The sequence below is a fragment of the Metopolophium dirhodum genome, chromosome 6 (assembly GCF_019925205.1).
Source record: "Metopolophium dirhodum isolate CAU chromosome 6, ASM1992520v1, whole genome shotgun sequence".
Lineage (NCBI taxonomy): Eukaryota > Metazoa > Arthropoda > Insecta > Hemiptera > Aphididae > Metopolophium > Metopolophium dirhodum.
In genome coordinates this window covers 4496805-4514220 of record NC_083565.1, presented here as the reverse complement: position 1 = coordinate 4514220, position 17416 = coordinate 4496805, and the positions used below count along the sequence as shown (strand labels likewise).

At 32.6% G+C, this 17416-nt stretch overlaps 1 protein-coding gene across 2 annotated transcripts; it reads right to left on the bottom strand.

Moving 5' to 3' along the window:
* Window positions 1–1492: 1492 nt before the first annotated feature.
* LOC132946172 (myophilin) lies at window positions 1493–17416 on the bottom strand. 2 transcript variants are annotated; one of them, XM_061016032.1, is made up of 4 exons: window positions 17063–17416; window positions 4913–5115; window positions 2854–2974; window positions 1493–1922 (listed from the first exon to the last, which is right to left on the bottom strand). In XM_061016032.1, exons 1-4 carry the CDS (start codon window positions 17252–17254, stop codon window positions 1740–1742), a joined length of 699 nt encoding a protein of 232 aa, XP_060872015.1. In that variant the 5' UTR covers window positions 17255–17416; the 3' UTR covers window positions 1493–1739. The 2 variants fall into 2 exon arrangements, with proteins under 2 accessions (XP_060872015.1, XP_060872016.1); XM_061016033.1 differs by lacking the exon at window positions 17063–17416 and adding an exon at window positions 9515–9796.

The following is a 17416-nucleotide window of genomic DNA, read 5'->3' as shown; positions in this document are numbered from 1 at the left end:
AAAATTTGTAAAAAAAATGCTTTTTATCTTGTATTTTTTTAGACATATTATAAAGTTAGAGAATGAAATATTGAAAAACAGAGATCGATGCGGGCTGTAGAATATTTCTCTCTAGCAATTAAATAAAAAATTATGAAATTTGGTTGATTCTATTAGGTGGTATCATTATTCCCGCAGAATATATTTTTGAGGACAAAATCACTGATGACCATCGCGACGGCGATAGTTGATAGTAAATATCACTCAATTGTAATACTAAGAACAAGAACATTATCTTGCTTAAAATAAATATTCTTTATTTTTCTTGTTTCTTATTTTTTTACTAATTAAAATGTATAAGTTAGAGGAAGTTAAATTAGGTACTTAGCAAATAAATATTAAATCATAAATGTTTTCTAACATTAAATGTGTTGTAGTGGACATTATTAACGTATGTATCAAATTTTCACATGTACTGCCAACATTATGTAATATCATAACTCTTAAATCAAAAAAATGCCTATAAAAAAAGTACAAAACGCACCAAAATTAATAAAAAAAAATTATGACCTTTCAACCAATAATACCAAAAAATTCAAAATTAAATTTATACCATTGAATTCTGCTTGACATAAGCTAAGTTATTATAAAGGTGAGTTTTAAATGTTGGCAGCATTAGGAAAAAGGACGCAAATGCTGAAATGCATCAAGTTCTGGGCTCTACTTATGAATCAATATTGGTATCAATATTGGTAATATTGGTTGTTAATAGGTTTATGGTATACATGGCTAAAGATTAGTCTAAATATTTAGAAAACTGCATTATGTACCTATAAAAAATCATAATTAAATAACAGTAGGACATTTCAACTTTCTATAAGTATTATTTTTTTGAATAATAACAAAAATCGTTTGAGATAAAAATATTGTTGTACATTTGACTTTCCAATTTTATCAACATTTGAACTTTGATGAAAATTCTTACCTTGAAATTGCTTCATTTTAATACATACCTCTTTGACAAACTATTATTTGACAAAAAATGGATCTCCATAGGCGCAAGACATTAATAGCCTCCAGCCTGATTATGCAGTTGGTGGTTAAAACACAGTATGAGGAATATAAAAGGGAGCAATTGATTATAGACCTTAGACACCTAGAAGAGCTCTGAGGAAACATAAAGCGGTACAGCCTCAAGGACGGACCAATCCATTTATTATCAAAATCCTATTCAAGGATGTAATTACCGGAGCATGTTTATGAGCATCACAAGAAATGTGTAATAAACTACTTAACAGACCTTTGCTGAACCCTTTCGAGCTGCCCAGTCACAGGAATATAGGGAACCCGGATAAACGCACCATGTTCAAGAATGGGCCGCACAAGTGCACAATAAAGTGACTTTATCATTCAAGTCAAAAATCTTTGGACAGTCTCATTATATTATGAACCTGAGGGTTTCAAAAGGGTGTACAAATATAATAAGTAGGTGATATTATATAGAAGATGTACGTTTTTTGTAAATAATTATACTTTGATATATTTTAATAATTAATTTTGTTAGTATATAGGCACTGTGTATAATAATAAAAAAAAAACTGTGTATAAATATGAACTTTTTTGGAAAAAAAATATATGATAAATAATAGTAAAAATGTCGCTTCCTCGCGTGTAACAAAATATAATTGAATAATCATAGCATGTCATTGTGATAGTAGTACGCAGATGTATAATATAATTGTGGGGCGTGTTGCTGATCATTACATATGCCTTGAGTTGCCGAAGGATCCCAAACCCGACTGGGAGGCTCCTTTGTTGAATCCCATTTGAAGGTTGAGGTGACCTTCAGATGCTCTCAACTGGTCTTCGGTGAATTCTCTCTTGTTAGCATCAGCCATTTTAGGTCCCAATGCCGGACCCGTGTACTCGGGGTGCTTTTGGGTCTACAAACAAATACGCGTAGAATTAATATTATTAAATAGTTATTGATGGATATGCATAATCAGGGTCAGTTGCGTCCCTGACAAATCATAGCGGGGACAAAGATATGGACAATTTAATGCTTATTAATCTTGATGTTCAAATTTGTATTACTATTATGAATAACACGTTTTGAATATTGTGTACTACACTAATGTCTTGTAATTAGTCATCATTGTAAAGATTGTTAATAAACTGCACGTGTAATGTTATATATTATTCTAAATAAAACAAATAAAATATTGCAGCTGCCAAATTATGAATACATTATAAGTTTTCAGTTTATAATTACTTCAATATTACAAACGTGGTTTATATGTATATGGTGGTAATTCAATGCTGATAGAATTAGATTGGGGAAAAAGCATTTTCATACCCGTGAAGGTAAAACTATAATGCAAGTGCAACTGGTGCACAGATTCTTAAGAAGATGTCATTGCAAAATTTGTTTTCCCTGTCTGATCCAAGCACAACGTAGCAGTAAATGCACGTTAACCAGAATCAACCCTGTGTTGTTACTTTTAATTTTAATAATTCATCTATTATGAAATTTACCTTTGTAATTTTTATGCAATTTATATAATCATTTTAAAATTGTAATAAATTACGCGCTCTTAACTCACATACAAATGAAAATGTCAAAAAATATCCAACGTATAACGGAACGGGTTGTGTTCTTATTCTTCTTAACTTCGGGTTTGATAATAGGTGAATTCTCTCTAACTATAAAACCAAGAAGGTTGGTTCTGCTGAACGTGAATTTGGTGCGTTGTGTCATAGGGAGAAAACTAACAAGTAGTGCACCCTCTTAAATACAAACTTTGTTTCAGGCACAACTGCAGGTCCATGTCCATATTATTACAAACTAAGTATGTGGTGGTGGTACGAACTTACAATGCGAGCGAGGGCGTAAAGGCAGAGCGTCACCTGCGCTATGTTTCTGCGTTCGAACAAATCGGCAGTTTGGAAAATCTCTTCTTCCGGTACACCGTATTTTTTGATGGCAGCTTGAAATCTAAAAAATAATAATATGTTTATAAGCGCATGCGGTCGAATTATAGAGTAGACGTTTTGAAAATATCAAACTCAGAACTGTTCGAGTTTCAACATGACGTATACCTACAACAATATTATATATATACTAGTACTACCTAAAGTACAGTGGCGTGACGAAGGACTTTATTTGAGGCACGTGCCTCAGATTAAAGGATGGTGGGTGCCCTGGAGACTAGGGGCATTTCACACATAGTAAATAATTTATTAAGTACACACCAAGACTAAGCCAATCGTTCTCAGTTACCATTCAAGTAAATACGTAATATTATTCATATACGTATTTATAATTAGTAATATAAATTATTGTGCCTCACACGTTAATGAAGTTCGTTACGCCACTACTATAGTATATACATCGAAGTATTCCAAAAATAATCTGCTTCGGAATATGAAATCAAAAGTGTGCTTATAAAATGATAATAGTGAAAAAGTACCGATTTTAACCGATGGTAAAACCCTTTGAGCGGTAGATTAGTAATGGAAAACCATAATGAAAAATTATAAATTTCTGAGCATTAGCGTATTACACGATTTTACTTTTATTCTAAATAATATATTATGTTCTTAGTTTGTACGATATTCTATACTTATTTCGGAATAGAAATATGTTAAATATGTTCAATAACGTTAATACAATTCGTGATAATGGTTAAAGAATCACTATGTAACAACATGAATAATTTGCAATACAATACACAATGTGTGTGTAACTTTTTTTAGCTTCTAGCAATAAACTACGAACGACTGAGTATTGTGTAAAAAAATATTTTCTCATTTTTATGATAGATATCCTGGCAATTGAAAATAATAACGATTATATTTATACTAATTAGTTTTCGATTGGCATTTGTAGTACTTTATATAGTACTGTGTTCATCGGTCATCAACGAATTCGCAGACATTTTTCAACTGACACGATAACTTAATTTTGTGTGAAAAACTTAAATTTAAAACCAGTGTATACTTCGATCAAGTCGTCCATTCAGTCGATGGATCTTTTTTTTTTGGAACGTATCTAGTATATATGTATGCAGATTGTAATGAATCTTTCAACGTAACAAAATATAAAAGTGAGGGACCGCAATAGTGAGGTACCTTATGCAAATTGGATTATATATACTCATCAGCCTCTCACCCACTTTCGGTTGGACCACCCTAGCTACTTTTAGAAAATGGGAAAGTGCCTCCTCCTCACCCCCTCCACCCAGGCAGGGTGACTGGTGAGAGACAGAAATATATCCCAATTTATTCAAAAAAAAATATCATAAGGCCTTTGGGATTTAAAAACAATCACTAACTATTGCAATTATTAAATATATGAAAATTGTCAATTAACAATATTTAGGTTGCCAACTTTAAAAACGGTAACTACCAGGTTGGAGTGACGTCCAAAAATCACTTGGTCTCAGAAATCTAATTTTGAGGTTATTAAATTTAGATAAAATAAAAAAAAAAATGATGAGTTTTGTATTGGTAAAAATCTAAAACAACATTTAAGACTAGAATATGTGATTTGTTTTTAATTCACAGCGTGGCAACAAAAAAAACAAATAAAAAACATGCCTATTTCTATTATATTTTTATGGTAAAAATGTGTATGCAAAATTAGCAGCAAGATAGCCCGAAATTGAATTCTTCAACCGAAATCCCGTGTGAAACGAACGATTTTTACAAACAATTGATGGACAGTGGCCGTCCTCTAATTTCAATATAACTTACATTCAATCCATCAATCGGACATAATACCAATAGTATATTATAAGTACCAGCTATGCTTGAAATCGTCTTTTTCTCTTTTTTAAACGTCCGTACACTTAGCCCACACCGGCAAGCGATAAATCATAGTATAATATTAATATATAACCTATATTTGAGTTATATATATAGAACGACGTACCGTTGAATGTTCTCCATCAGCTGGAAGTTGGAACCCTTGGTCTGTATTTTTTTCACCGATCCGGGAGCTATCTTGTTGATGAGGTTGCAAAGCACGACGCCGTCCTTCAGATGATCCTCGTACGAGACACTTTCAGGAATCGGCTCGCCCAAAACATTGCCAATCCACTCCATCATCTCCTTTTCTTGTTCCTTGTTTTTGGTCTGCCAAAAAAAAAGAAAAGTTTTTTCATTAAATAGATTTTGGTATAGGTATACACACCGTGTGTCCACCAAAACAGGGGACACCACTCTGTTAGCATTATATTACTCAATACCCTACACATATGTTTGTATTTGCGGGAAATGGTATTAAGCTATTGGATCATAAATACCTTTGAATTACGATTTTTTTAACTCTTGTATTTTGCGAGCGTCCAACAACTTCACATTCTGTGTACCACGTTTTCGAGAACACACGGTAACGCCCCCACTACTCACATAAACACTCACATTTTACAACAAATTGTATAATATACATATTGGTCTTTTAATGATTTGTGTACTACATGAGACGTTCGAGTTATGATACCGACGTCAAAAATATGTCCCACGAAAATTTATTAGACGATTTTTCAAGTTTCGATATTAAAATTGTTTTGGAGAAAAAAAATTAGAAAATTATTCGGTAAATTGTTCAAGTTCTAATTTACTAATTTTGGCTTGAAATGGGACTTGCCCAGCCTTGGACTAATATTATACATATAAATTGTATGTATTTTTTCCATAGCGCCCTCGATCGTTTCGATTTAATGAGATTTTTTTTTTATTATTATTTGGGATTATATTTTTAGACCGCGGGCCGTGTATTATATTATTATACATCATATTATGAGCCCGCTAACGAAAACAGACTTTCGCTTTGCTTTTTTGGCGGTCGTTCAAAGTTTGATATGTATAATATAATATATATAAACGTTGGTATCTATAAAAAAAATAATAAAACGCATCGTATGTAATGTATACAATAATATTATATGGTGGCATAATGAGGTACAAACGTTGTCGGTCACGCCATTTTTTTCCTTCCTAAAAAGTTATTAGTTTTACGCAAAAATCAAGATATTATTACAATATGATCATATTAATATATATTGATTCGTGTTTGTTATGACTTATGATGGATAAACACGAGTCGTTTTAAGTGGTCCGCGAGATAATTTAATACTCAGTCACCATTATTTTCTTTGTGGTACTACAATTGAATAATAATTTTCAAGTTCAATACCTACACAATATTTTTCAAGCATAAATTGTATAAAACGTATATTATAATATATACAGTTTGAATAAATACCTAACCAAAATAATGAAAACAATTTAAGTTATATTAATTTATAATATCAATTAACCGTACAAAAATAAAATATTGAAGATTCTGGTTTTTTTAGGTACTTATAGCAGCTAGAATGCAGAGAAATAAAAGACAGAATATATAATTTAATTGTATTTATTATAAAAGTAGATTAATAACAATAAATTGTTATTCTTGTGTTCGATGAAAATACCGCAAATCAATCGCAAACATTGGGCGATGTTACAATTTTATATCAAAACTAAAAAGTTTAATTTAATTTAAATTACAATTTTTTCTAATGGTTTTTAGAAATATAGAATTATAGTAGGTAGTATTAATAAAAATCTAAATAAAAACCAGCCCACGCGTATCGGTAAAAAATAATATACCTATATACTTTTTCATTTTGTTTGGACAAGTCGTGCAGGTTTCAAGTCTATAACACGATCTGATATTGTTATATATTATTAGGCCCGGTGGAAATTATGACGCAATTTTTTCGCATTCGTTCATCACAAAAACACTGAAAAACAACAATACCGTAGACTATTCTGCAGTATTGCTACTGTATATAGAATATGACGCTCGCGTTGTTCTCTACATCGTATAATATAAAAGGTATGATAATATATTGCACAGTGCTCGTTGGACGATAACATTTAAGATACGTTGCATTGGTGAGTGGGTGGTGGTCCGACTGGCGCGCGACGAGGGAGGTGCGCCCGCCGCCGCCTTCAAGTCGCCGCTGCAGTATGATATTATATAGAAGCGTCGTAAAAGAGGCGAACGCGCGCATACCTATACATATTATGACGTTGCAGTTATATATATATTATATAAATTCAATAGCAAACGTAACACTATAATACATAGCAATTTTTTTATGCCAGCTAGCACTGTGTGTGTGTGTGTGTGTGTGTGTGTAGACTAAACCTGCAGAAGGTATAATATCGTCGTCGTGTTGTACACCCCTATCATGTTTTAAAAGAAACGCGATCGATTATTCGATAACCGCAAGTCAGCTCCACGCCAATGCATCCGCCAACGGCGACCATATTATTATTATTATCCATTATATACATATTATATTGTACCTACATAGGTACTCGAACTGAATTCACGACGTAAGTCCAGAGTGGCGCCGTTTGAAAGACGCATAAGGGTAGGTAAGTATGACTGACTTAACTGATTCTCATATTTCACCACCGTTTTGACAAATCACAACCACACGTTATATAAGACACATATTTTAGTGACGATTAAACTTCTCCTCCCCCCCCCCCCCCCGCTCCCACCACGGTTAGCATTCCTCAATGCGGACTGGTCGAAGATGATTGCGCGATATTATATTTTATTAGGCGTATTTTTCCGGGATGAATGAAAAGACCGTCGCTCGCCCACGGCCATATTATAGTAATATATAGTCGAGTATAATATGAATGAATGGCTGCGCATGTTTTAAGTACATAAATAATCGTGCGGTCTCGTTCCGCGGATATTTTTGACGTACATGAATAATAAGTTAACGCAAAACTGTGTTGCAAACGCGCGAGATGCTGCCGTCTATTCGCGATATGCCAAAAAAAAATTTGGCAAGTCCCCGAGGAGTTATAACATATATATATAACAGATTTTTCGGCGTTTAAACGGATTTTTTTTTTATTCAAGTCTCGTTAATGGGTTATATTAAACAGCTAGCGCCGATTAATTTTTGGCCCTTTGATGGCGGTTGCGACGTGGCGACGGCCGTGAAGTTACCTCGATTTTCCGCGAAATTATTATATATCATACAGACAGAATGATACTCGCGCGAATGTGTTCCGTGTGGTTTCTGATCGGTCGCGTGCGCGCCAGCCAGGGTGTTGACGTGTTTCGGAAGTCGTTAAAACCGCTTCTCTAAACTATACTTGTGAAATGCAATAGTTGTATTTTTAAACGTGACTTCGTCGCCGTTTTTACATGGGGTGACAAAGTTTTTATTTTCACTTGGCTATAGGTACAATTAATAAATAATACGTCAAAACGCTGAAACGCGTCGTGTATTCGGTCACGACTTCATACATTATTTTCCAATAGTAATAATATACTTTAATGTGTATGTACGAATAAAACGCTCCGTATAACTGCAGTTCCACTGGTCTGGTTTTAAAGTTAACAATAATATTTTAATGAAATAATTTCATCGAATCGAAAGAACTTACTGATATACATAATCGAGAAATGTTAATATTTTATTTTTTCTGAAAAATAATACTTTGTATCATTTATTTTAATGTCCAAGCCTGTATTGTTTTGCTTTAAAATTAAAATACCGGCGTACGGATCAGTTCTCCATTTCGAATTGGTAAAAAGGATTTTTTTTTAACTAAACATCTGCGATAGGATTTACGTAATACATAGCGAGTGTTATAACGAGTACTTCCTGTATTGGACACTGAAAGCGTTATTTATCGGTGTAGCGTTTTGTTAACGATATAATTTTGAACTTTGCAGCATAATATATAGGTACTTGAGTCTAAAATTAATAATAATGTGTGCTTAAAGTCTTTGTTCCGATTGATGAAGTTTATTTTACAAAGTACCTACCAATGCAAATGCAATTTCAAATACTGCAGTGGTTAAAGTCAATTCTTAACAAATTTGAACACATTTTATACAAATAAGTAACAATTTTGATCACAGCAACGGTGCCGCACATTTCTAAAACTGTTAAATTCATTGTTTCATTATTTTATATATTACCTGCATAGTAAAAAACTCGTGTGGTTCAGGTGTTAAGAAATAATAGAACTATTGTATAGCTTTTAGATCGGTGGGCGTTGTGATTTTTACCTTAGCCGAGAACACAAAAATTACATTATATTCTCATAATAATATTACAGTACCCGTGTCAGTCACGTATTGTCTCATCACCCTGCAGCTGCAGTTAACCACCACGGGGAAACGATATATTTATACTTTTCGACACGAATTTATATTTTAAACAATACTACATCATTCATACGGTCGACCGTCAGTAACTCGTACCTCGATATCTCGAATATCAACATAATATTATTCTCCTTCTAACGCCATAACGATTGATTGGTTTTTGATATCTCGAGCCACCCAACCCGTCCCCAAACCCAAATTGAACTACAGAGGTCGACTGCAACTTGCAAGTATACTTATATACTTAAACTACCTATATAGTATACTGCTACTATACGAATATAATCTACACATAATATTGTACGTCGTACGGGTTTGGTTTTTGCAGATTCTTACCGGCATTTTTCACGCGTTCGTCCCGTCCGCCGCAGAGTAAAATAATAATAATATATCGATGTATGAACCGTACGAGACTTAGATCGTTATGATGGTTTTCGAGCGCACGACGCGTGTCTTCGAATTTTTCCTGGCTGTATTTGATGATGTCGTCTTCGCACACCTCACACCCAAGCCTCGCACAGCACCACTATACGAATTTATGACAATATTGTAAAAAAATGCTCGTATGAAAACGTCACTGTCGGAAGCCGCGAAGCGTATGCCCACCGGTCCCTCGGAGACTCGGGTCTTTATGCGCAGCGCGTGCGCCCGCCCGCCGCCACCCGTTTATTTTTAGACGCTGTTTAATTGCCCGTCGAGATCACGGCGGTGGAGATGACTTCTCGGTAGAGCACTCGCGCCGCCAGTGATGTATAATAATAATAATAATATAATACTCATGTGCATATTATGGGGTGATCCATTTATAACCGGCCATGCACTAATTTTCCGAGTTAATATCAAGTTCACCTAAACTTTAAAATACTTACTTGATATTTTTCACCTTCACCAACATCTTTAGATAAGGAAACCTTTTACTAACCTGACCAATTCGGTTATGCAGTAAAAATAAAAATAGGTATTGTCATTAAATTATTAAAAAATCCAATCGCCTCTCTCTTTTCCTGTCACCCACGTGCTATCGAAAAAAAAATAATATTTTTTTAAAATAGATTTTTTTCACTCGTAGTCTTTAATTAGCTACTTAAACTATATGAGTAGGGTTTTTCCTAAATGTCATGAATTTATCAAAAAGATTATTTTAAAGTTAACGTATACGCTCAGTAGTACCTATACTCGTATATTATGTAGAAAAATTTGGAAAAATGTAGGTAAAATATTATTATGACGAGTAGTATAGTATAAAAGTACAAGTACCTACAGTAGGAAAACACTAAAATATCAAAAATTGTTTACTATTTCGAGGGCGTTTTATTTGAAAAACAGTCGCTATTCCATTTTTCTATACATTTTACGGGAGAAGAAACAACATTTGATTTGGCGCGCTTATGCTTGTGGGTATTTGATATTATTTTTCGTGTTATACACAAATTGTACCGTTTTAAAGATAATAATACTTTGTATCCATTAAGAAACACACATTTGAATAGGTAATAAGTGTCACTTGGCGCTTTCAATTTACCGTCCGTGATTTAAATAACACTCACAACTTGGGATCTACATCAAAACAAACAAACTCACTCCCGCGCACAACAAACGCGTCACCTAAAAAAAAAAATATTATTCTTTACCACCCTCCCCCCCTAGTTCCTACACTACACGGCTGCCGTTAGATGCATAAGTATATATACACAATAATAATATTATGTAGTACGACATATTATATTTACTGGGTAGGCGATACAAGAAATGCAGTTCGCCAGCGTTTTGGCACCCGCAATACCCGTGGATTCGGACGATTTGACGAAATTGTATAATTAATAATAATAATAATGATGATATTCCTTAGGTACGTGTAAACATATAAATTTCACGGTTGGGACCGCGACGGATGAATGAAATAATAATGACACCAAATAATATTAGCCGACGAGTTCGGTCTACAGTAAAAAAACGAATGATTTCCTACCAAAAGTGTTTGCCAAAAATTCTTCCGATATTAGACGACCACCGGGCGACGGCGTTTTTGATCGATCGGTCCACCACGGATCGCTCGCTTGCAGATGATGTACACATTACAGGAACATAATGTTAACAGAGTTTTTAATGAATTTATTTTGTGTGGATTTCTTTGATGAAGTCACAAAAATTATTATATTATCATCACTCGTAGACGCATTATACGAACTTTATGTCGAGACATCAGTCTTAAAAATAATACAATTTATTATTTAATATTACATAGGTTAGGTCTGGTTTTTATTTGTATTATCTATTAATTTGCTATCGCTATTTTTTAAATATTAATCCGATCACAATTCAAACATTCGCTGGACAAGTTTTTGACATTTTCTTTACAACATCTACGCAAGGTATTTCAGCATTTGAGTACCGAACGATAGGTTCAAACTCGACTAGTGATATTAATATTATATGCGGAAATTCAGTATAGATGACGACTAATAAGCAGTTTAGACGCATTAAATTATTAAATTTTTTTCCACTGTCCTGGTGCAAGCGAAAACAAATTTTTTACATAGATAAACAATTATCTAATAAAATAAATTATTGACATTTTCAAATATAAACATATTCAAACGTCGTTGGACGTTGTTTAACCCTAGGATAGTTCAAAATTTGATTAATTTTGAAATCATCGAATGACTTGTTTCTAAATTAACGATACTAATTTTTTAAATTCTTTAAAATGATTGTCTTATGCAAAAAAATTAAAAGAACAAAAATAGGTATTAAATAAGACGATTTTGCAGAATACAAATAAGGATTTATCGGGGCGATCTTCAAAATATACGACATTTCAATGACAACCGAACCAAATACAAAACTATATTCGATGTTAAATTGATTTCTTATTAATTACAACAATAACTAATGTTCTACGCCGCCACTTATACACCATAAAAAAAATTGAACGTCTCTTATAATATATCATATACATTAGGTACTTATACTATATACGTTGCACAGACGTATAGTAAATTTTATATTGTTTTAAAACGAAAAGTTTTTAAAATAATTAATTCAGAAAAAATATGCAATTATTTTGCAATGATAAATTATAGGCCGGCAGTATACACCTTGTGTGACTATATACCTGGGTCGATAATGGAATACAGAGGTATAATACAACGCGTGTTTATAGACATCCCGTCCAAAAAAATGATAATCCTACAAATAGGATGCACGTCGACAGTGTGTAGAAGTAATTATGTGTGTTTTATTTTGGACAAAATAATGTCGTTAGCACAACAGTGATATTTGGTGCCTGGTGCGGTGGATGGCGGTTCGTTCCAGTCGGTTAATAATAGACGCCAGATAATAACGTCTTGCGGCGCCAAATGAAATAATGCTGGAAAAAAAACTACATGCCACATTAATAAATCATCAAACCTAAATATTAAATAATTTAGAAGTAACGTGCACGCAGAAATTGACGGATTTTGTAAAATAGGAAAGTTTACCAAGTCACAGCTAGTCGATTGGACGGTTTTAAATTTGTCCTTTCAAGACGAAGAGTGGCACACACCGAGATTTTACAAAACTATACATTTTAAGAACCACTTGATTCATTATGAATCATTCATAATATCACGAGTAAATAAATATTGTTATGATCACAACTTTGTGATACGCATACCAACCCTTGCCACGTCTGTCGCGTAGTTCTCCGCTTCTATAATATTCTATTGACATTGCCGACCAATGAAATGCGGAGAACTACGAGCAATGGTTTAGTGCGTAGAATAGTGGGCAAATGCGCAGACCGGACGAAAACTGGTTTTTTGTAATCATACCTAGCCATAATTCATAGTATTATATCTACAGTTAACTTAGATTATTCGAAAATAATTAGCAGCCTTCGTGATTTACACGATGCGTATTTTCTAAGCTAGAGGGCGATCTTAATTATTACAACTCTATATTTATAAATTACGTTGATTCGGATATAAAATTCGGAAAGCTTTTTAAAATTGTCTTTTATTCCACCGGTTTATGCAATATTACGAGATAGATAACACCCACCCCGAGCACATGGGTCGCATCGATTACGGACGTCTATAGACTATAGCCGTCTGTATCGTATAATAATATAATAATATTATGTATAAATATGAATGTAGCGAAAACAGAAAACAAATTTTAAATGTTGTATTATAATTTATAATATTATAGTGTAATCACCTTTTTCCTGTTTACGAACGCATTAATTGTTAATATAATTAAATAGCGTGCAAATGGCGTACGGTCGTGAGTGTCAATCGACGTTTGAACGTTTCCTTTTGAAAAAACAAACAAAAAATAGGAATAGTGCCAAAAATACATTTTCGCAATTAACCTAAATTATTGCGACTGTAATACTATACAAGACATTTTCACTGTTTCGTACAAATGATTCTAAGCTCTTGAACAAAAATACGACTTCACAGAAACAATAATTCATCCGACTAGATTTTAAACAAGTTGAGAGAAAAGCAAACTCGACGCGGCGGCGTTATTAACGACTTACGAGTGACAATAATTAACCGAATAAATGTATATTTAGGTAATACGCTAATAACGATTTTAATCAACTACCTACTACGAAATACATTTTACATTTTCCATAATATAAATATTTACATTACTGAAAAACACATTGTTGACAAATATTATGAAATAAGATAATATAATATCTATTTATACTTCACTACTTCAGACTATAATATAGTTATTGCTATAATATTAATAACTATATTTTTATTGGATATCAATTACACGAAATACGTAGGTACTTTACGAATTTATTATGAATACTGACTTTTGTGTATTGACTATTTATTGATATATCCACTGTACGAAGAGTATGGGCCAAAACAATTTGTTTTTACTTTTTCTCAAGACACCAACTTTTGCATTGTCATAGTCACACTCCAATGAAAGTCACGACCGACGTATATTGAAAATTGAAATCTTTTATACTCAGTTGTTAAGTGAGTTACGTGCATTTTTAATTTACACTATTATATACGCATAATTTGATAAAAAAATTTTACTATCGTAAAAAACGAACATACGGACACAGATTATGTTCTTACCATCAAGTTTTATAATAGATTGATTCACTCTAATTTTTAAACTGACGGAGCTAAACGTGATCTGCTGAGTGTAAATTTGCGATGTTATATGACGGAGAAACATATGCGGGTGTGGCGTCCTTTTAACATTTTTGACATGCGTATCCCTTTGAGGAAAACAAAATAACTCACCTTACTTTTTTATCTCCTACCAGAAACCCAGATAAACTTTGAAAATTACACAAGTTATTGATTTAAATTAGGTCCATGTAGGTTGTGTTTTTTTTGTTGAGAAATACGAAAATATTTTTTAGGTGGAACAAACATTGTCATTTGTCAGGAACAAACATTGTTAGGTGTTTTTATAATATTATGTTCTATTTAGTATTCATTTTAGTATATCGAAAATGTAAATGTGGGGTCTCTCAGATATATTATAGTATACTATATTATACTATATTATAGTATATATTATTATAGTCATACAGATATGGTCATCAAAACCTCAGTTAAAATTCGTAAAATAGGTATATAATATGAATAAGAAAAAAGTTATTGATGAAAACAAACACGGTGAGACACCCATCCAGTCATGCTTAACATTTTTTAAATGATGAAATCAAAATAACCCTTTGGGTACAATAGTGTTCTTATGGCAAGCGGCTTTTGGCAAACACCTCGTTATAAGATATAATACTAATGGGCTTTCCGTGTACACTAAACGTTTGAGAAAGGCCAACCCGTTTAAAAATAGCGTTTCTCGATTAAATCTCGAAAATTAATTATATTTCGATATTCGAATACGTCTCAATGATATATTAACATTCAGTTGATTCCTATAATAAAGTCAACAGTGATGTTTCGAAACTGTCAGTATTTAATCATTAAAGACTCCTATCGTTTTCGATGAAATATTTCTGAAACTATTTATGTACTTACATTATTTATTAATTATTATACACTATACTTTACATATTTTATGGGTACACCATATTTGTTTCACATTATAAAAAAATTTTAAATTGGCAATTAATTCAATAAAATTAAAAAAAAAATAAAATGAAGGATGGTAATAGATATAATTATTTAATACTTTAATAACTTTTTTTCTAAAGAATATCTATTATTATTTATTATTAATAAAAAAACAATATTCACTTGGACTTTAAACTGTTTAAACATGTTTTATTCGTTTTAAACCATGAACAAAATGTTCAAAACAAGTTGTTTAAAACATTGTGTTTTAACATAACAACAACCCTGAGTTTAATAATGACTATGCATAATAAGTAAAATAATTCAGTTAGTCATTATAATCTATTCATTTATTTTTAAATCGCAATGGCCATATTATAATAAATTATTAAAATCTACCAAAAACAAACAGCTAAGCCCCCCAAACTTAGTCGTAGACCACCAAAAACCTAGGACAGACAATTTTAAAATGCTATAATGCAATGGCCTGCTTGCCTTTCATTTAATCAGCCCCCCCCTCCCAAGTCAAAAGTTGAAATTGCTCATATGGTATCCAGGCTGTATACGCCAATATAATATATAATATATTATGGCCATTTTCTACAACCATTTTTTCCCTGTCGTTAACTCTATTCTTATAATTTATAATTAAAATAATCAAAACAAACAAATTAGGTACAGACGAGAATATTATACTGTAGTGTAACGTAACGAATGCCTGATAGAACACACCGTCATGGTTCTTATTCGATGATTTGACGAATAACGAAATCCGATAACGGAGTACTTACATCCTACAAAATTTCAATAAAACCAAGATTGAAGATAAGATCTTATCATTAATCGCGAATAAAACTGAGATAAAACTTGTTTTCAGTAAGTCTATGCAATAATCTAACGTAACGTCGTGGTGTCTTTAAAATAAATGAATTAAACCGTTAACCAATTCGTTAATATAAAATGTCGGAAAAACATGAGTACTTTTTAATTTTGGCGAAAATATAGGCTGTACCGATCAATTTTTTTTGGCACAAATGAACAATCCTCAAAGTCACCCTAAAACGTTGTGTTCTACCTTCTTCGTAAATCCGACGAGTCAGGTGAAAAAATAAAACAGCTTGAATTTCGCCGTTTCTGACGCATCGTAGTGCGACGGAACAAACATCATGGTCAGAATAGAAATCGACACGGTGTCATGGATCAGCGAAGCACAATTTGTTAGAGCACTTTATATTATAAAACTTTATTTAGTGCATTAAAAATTAATTGATTTGTAGTAGAAAATAGGAATGCCCTGAAAAAATCCGATTACTTAGGCCCACGTTTTTCATTAGTTAAGTTTAGTCGTTATAAAATTGTAAATAAATAAATATCCGAGAAATGTTTAAACTTGATTTAAAACTGTGTACTAAAATAAACAATAATGAGCCTACGACGTCTTATAGCCGGACTATATGCAGGTCTATAATAGTCAAATCGGTACGTAACAAACGTATGTTATCGTACCCACTACCGAACAATGAATCATGTTTTACTAAGCTTACTTGAGAGCTACCTAGCATTTAATCTGATACAATTAGGCACGTTTTCAAGCTATTATATTTTCTGTCATAAAATATTAATGTTAATTATTACTTTAAACAAATAAAATATCTGCGAGGACCCACGACTTAAGTGGTCACATTAACACTAGGTAATTACTCATTACTAATTAATTATTATCTATACAAATTAAAAATATTAAAAATACTTAATTAATTATTATTATTTTATAATTAAAATTAGTTTGTTTTTAAGTAACGTAAGAAACAAATTTAAAAAAAAAACCACTCACTCCTTTAGGTCTTATAAGTCCTCCCCGCTTCTTTAGTTTTAGCCAACGGCGCAATCGCTTACTATATAGCCGTGCGATTTCTCTTGTTTCAATGTCCTTGCGTACCGCGTACGATAGATGGGATTTCTGAACATCAGTTAGGTGGCTCAGCGCAAACAATTTTAAAAAATTGATTCTCTGGTTGGTTTTCATCTTTCAAACGGCCGAAAGCAAAAATTTAAACTAAATAATATTATATACTATTTAAACTATACTATATAATTCAGCAGAGGAGCCCGTCTACAGCGCCGAGGTCCGCTCGTAAGTTGTTTGTCCGTCCGACACCGCACTACTACAGTAATCTCTACGCAGTAC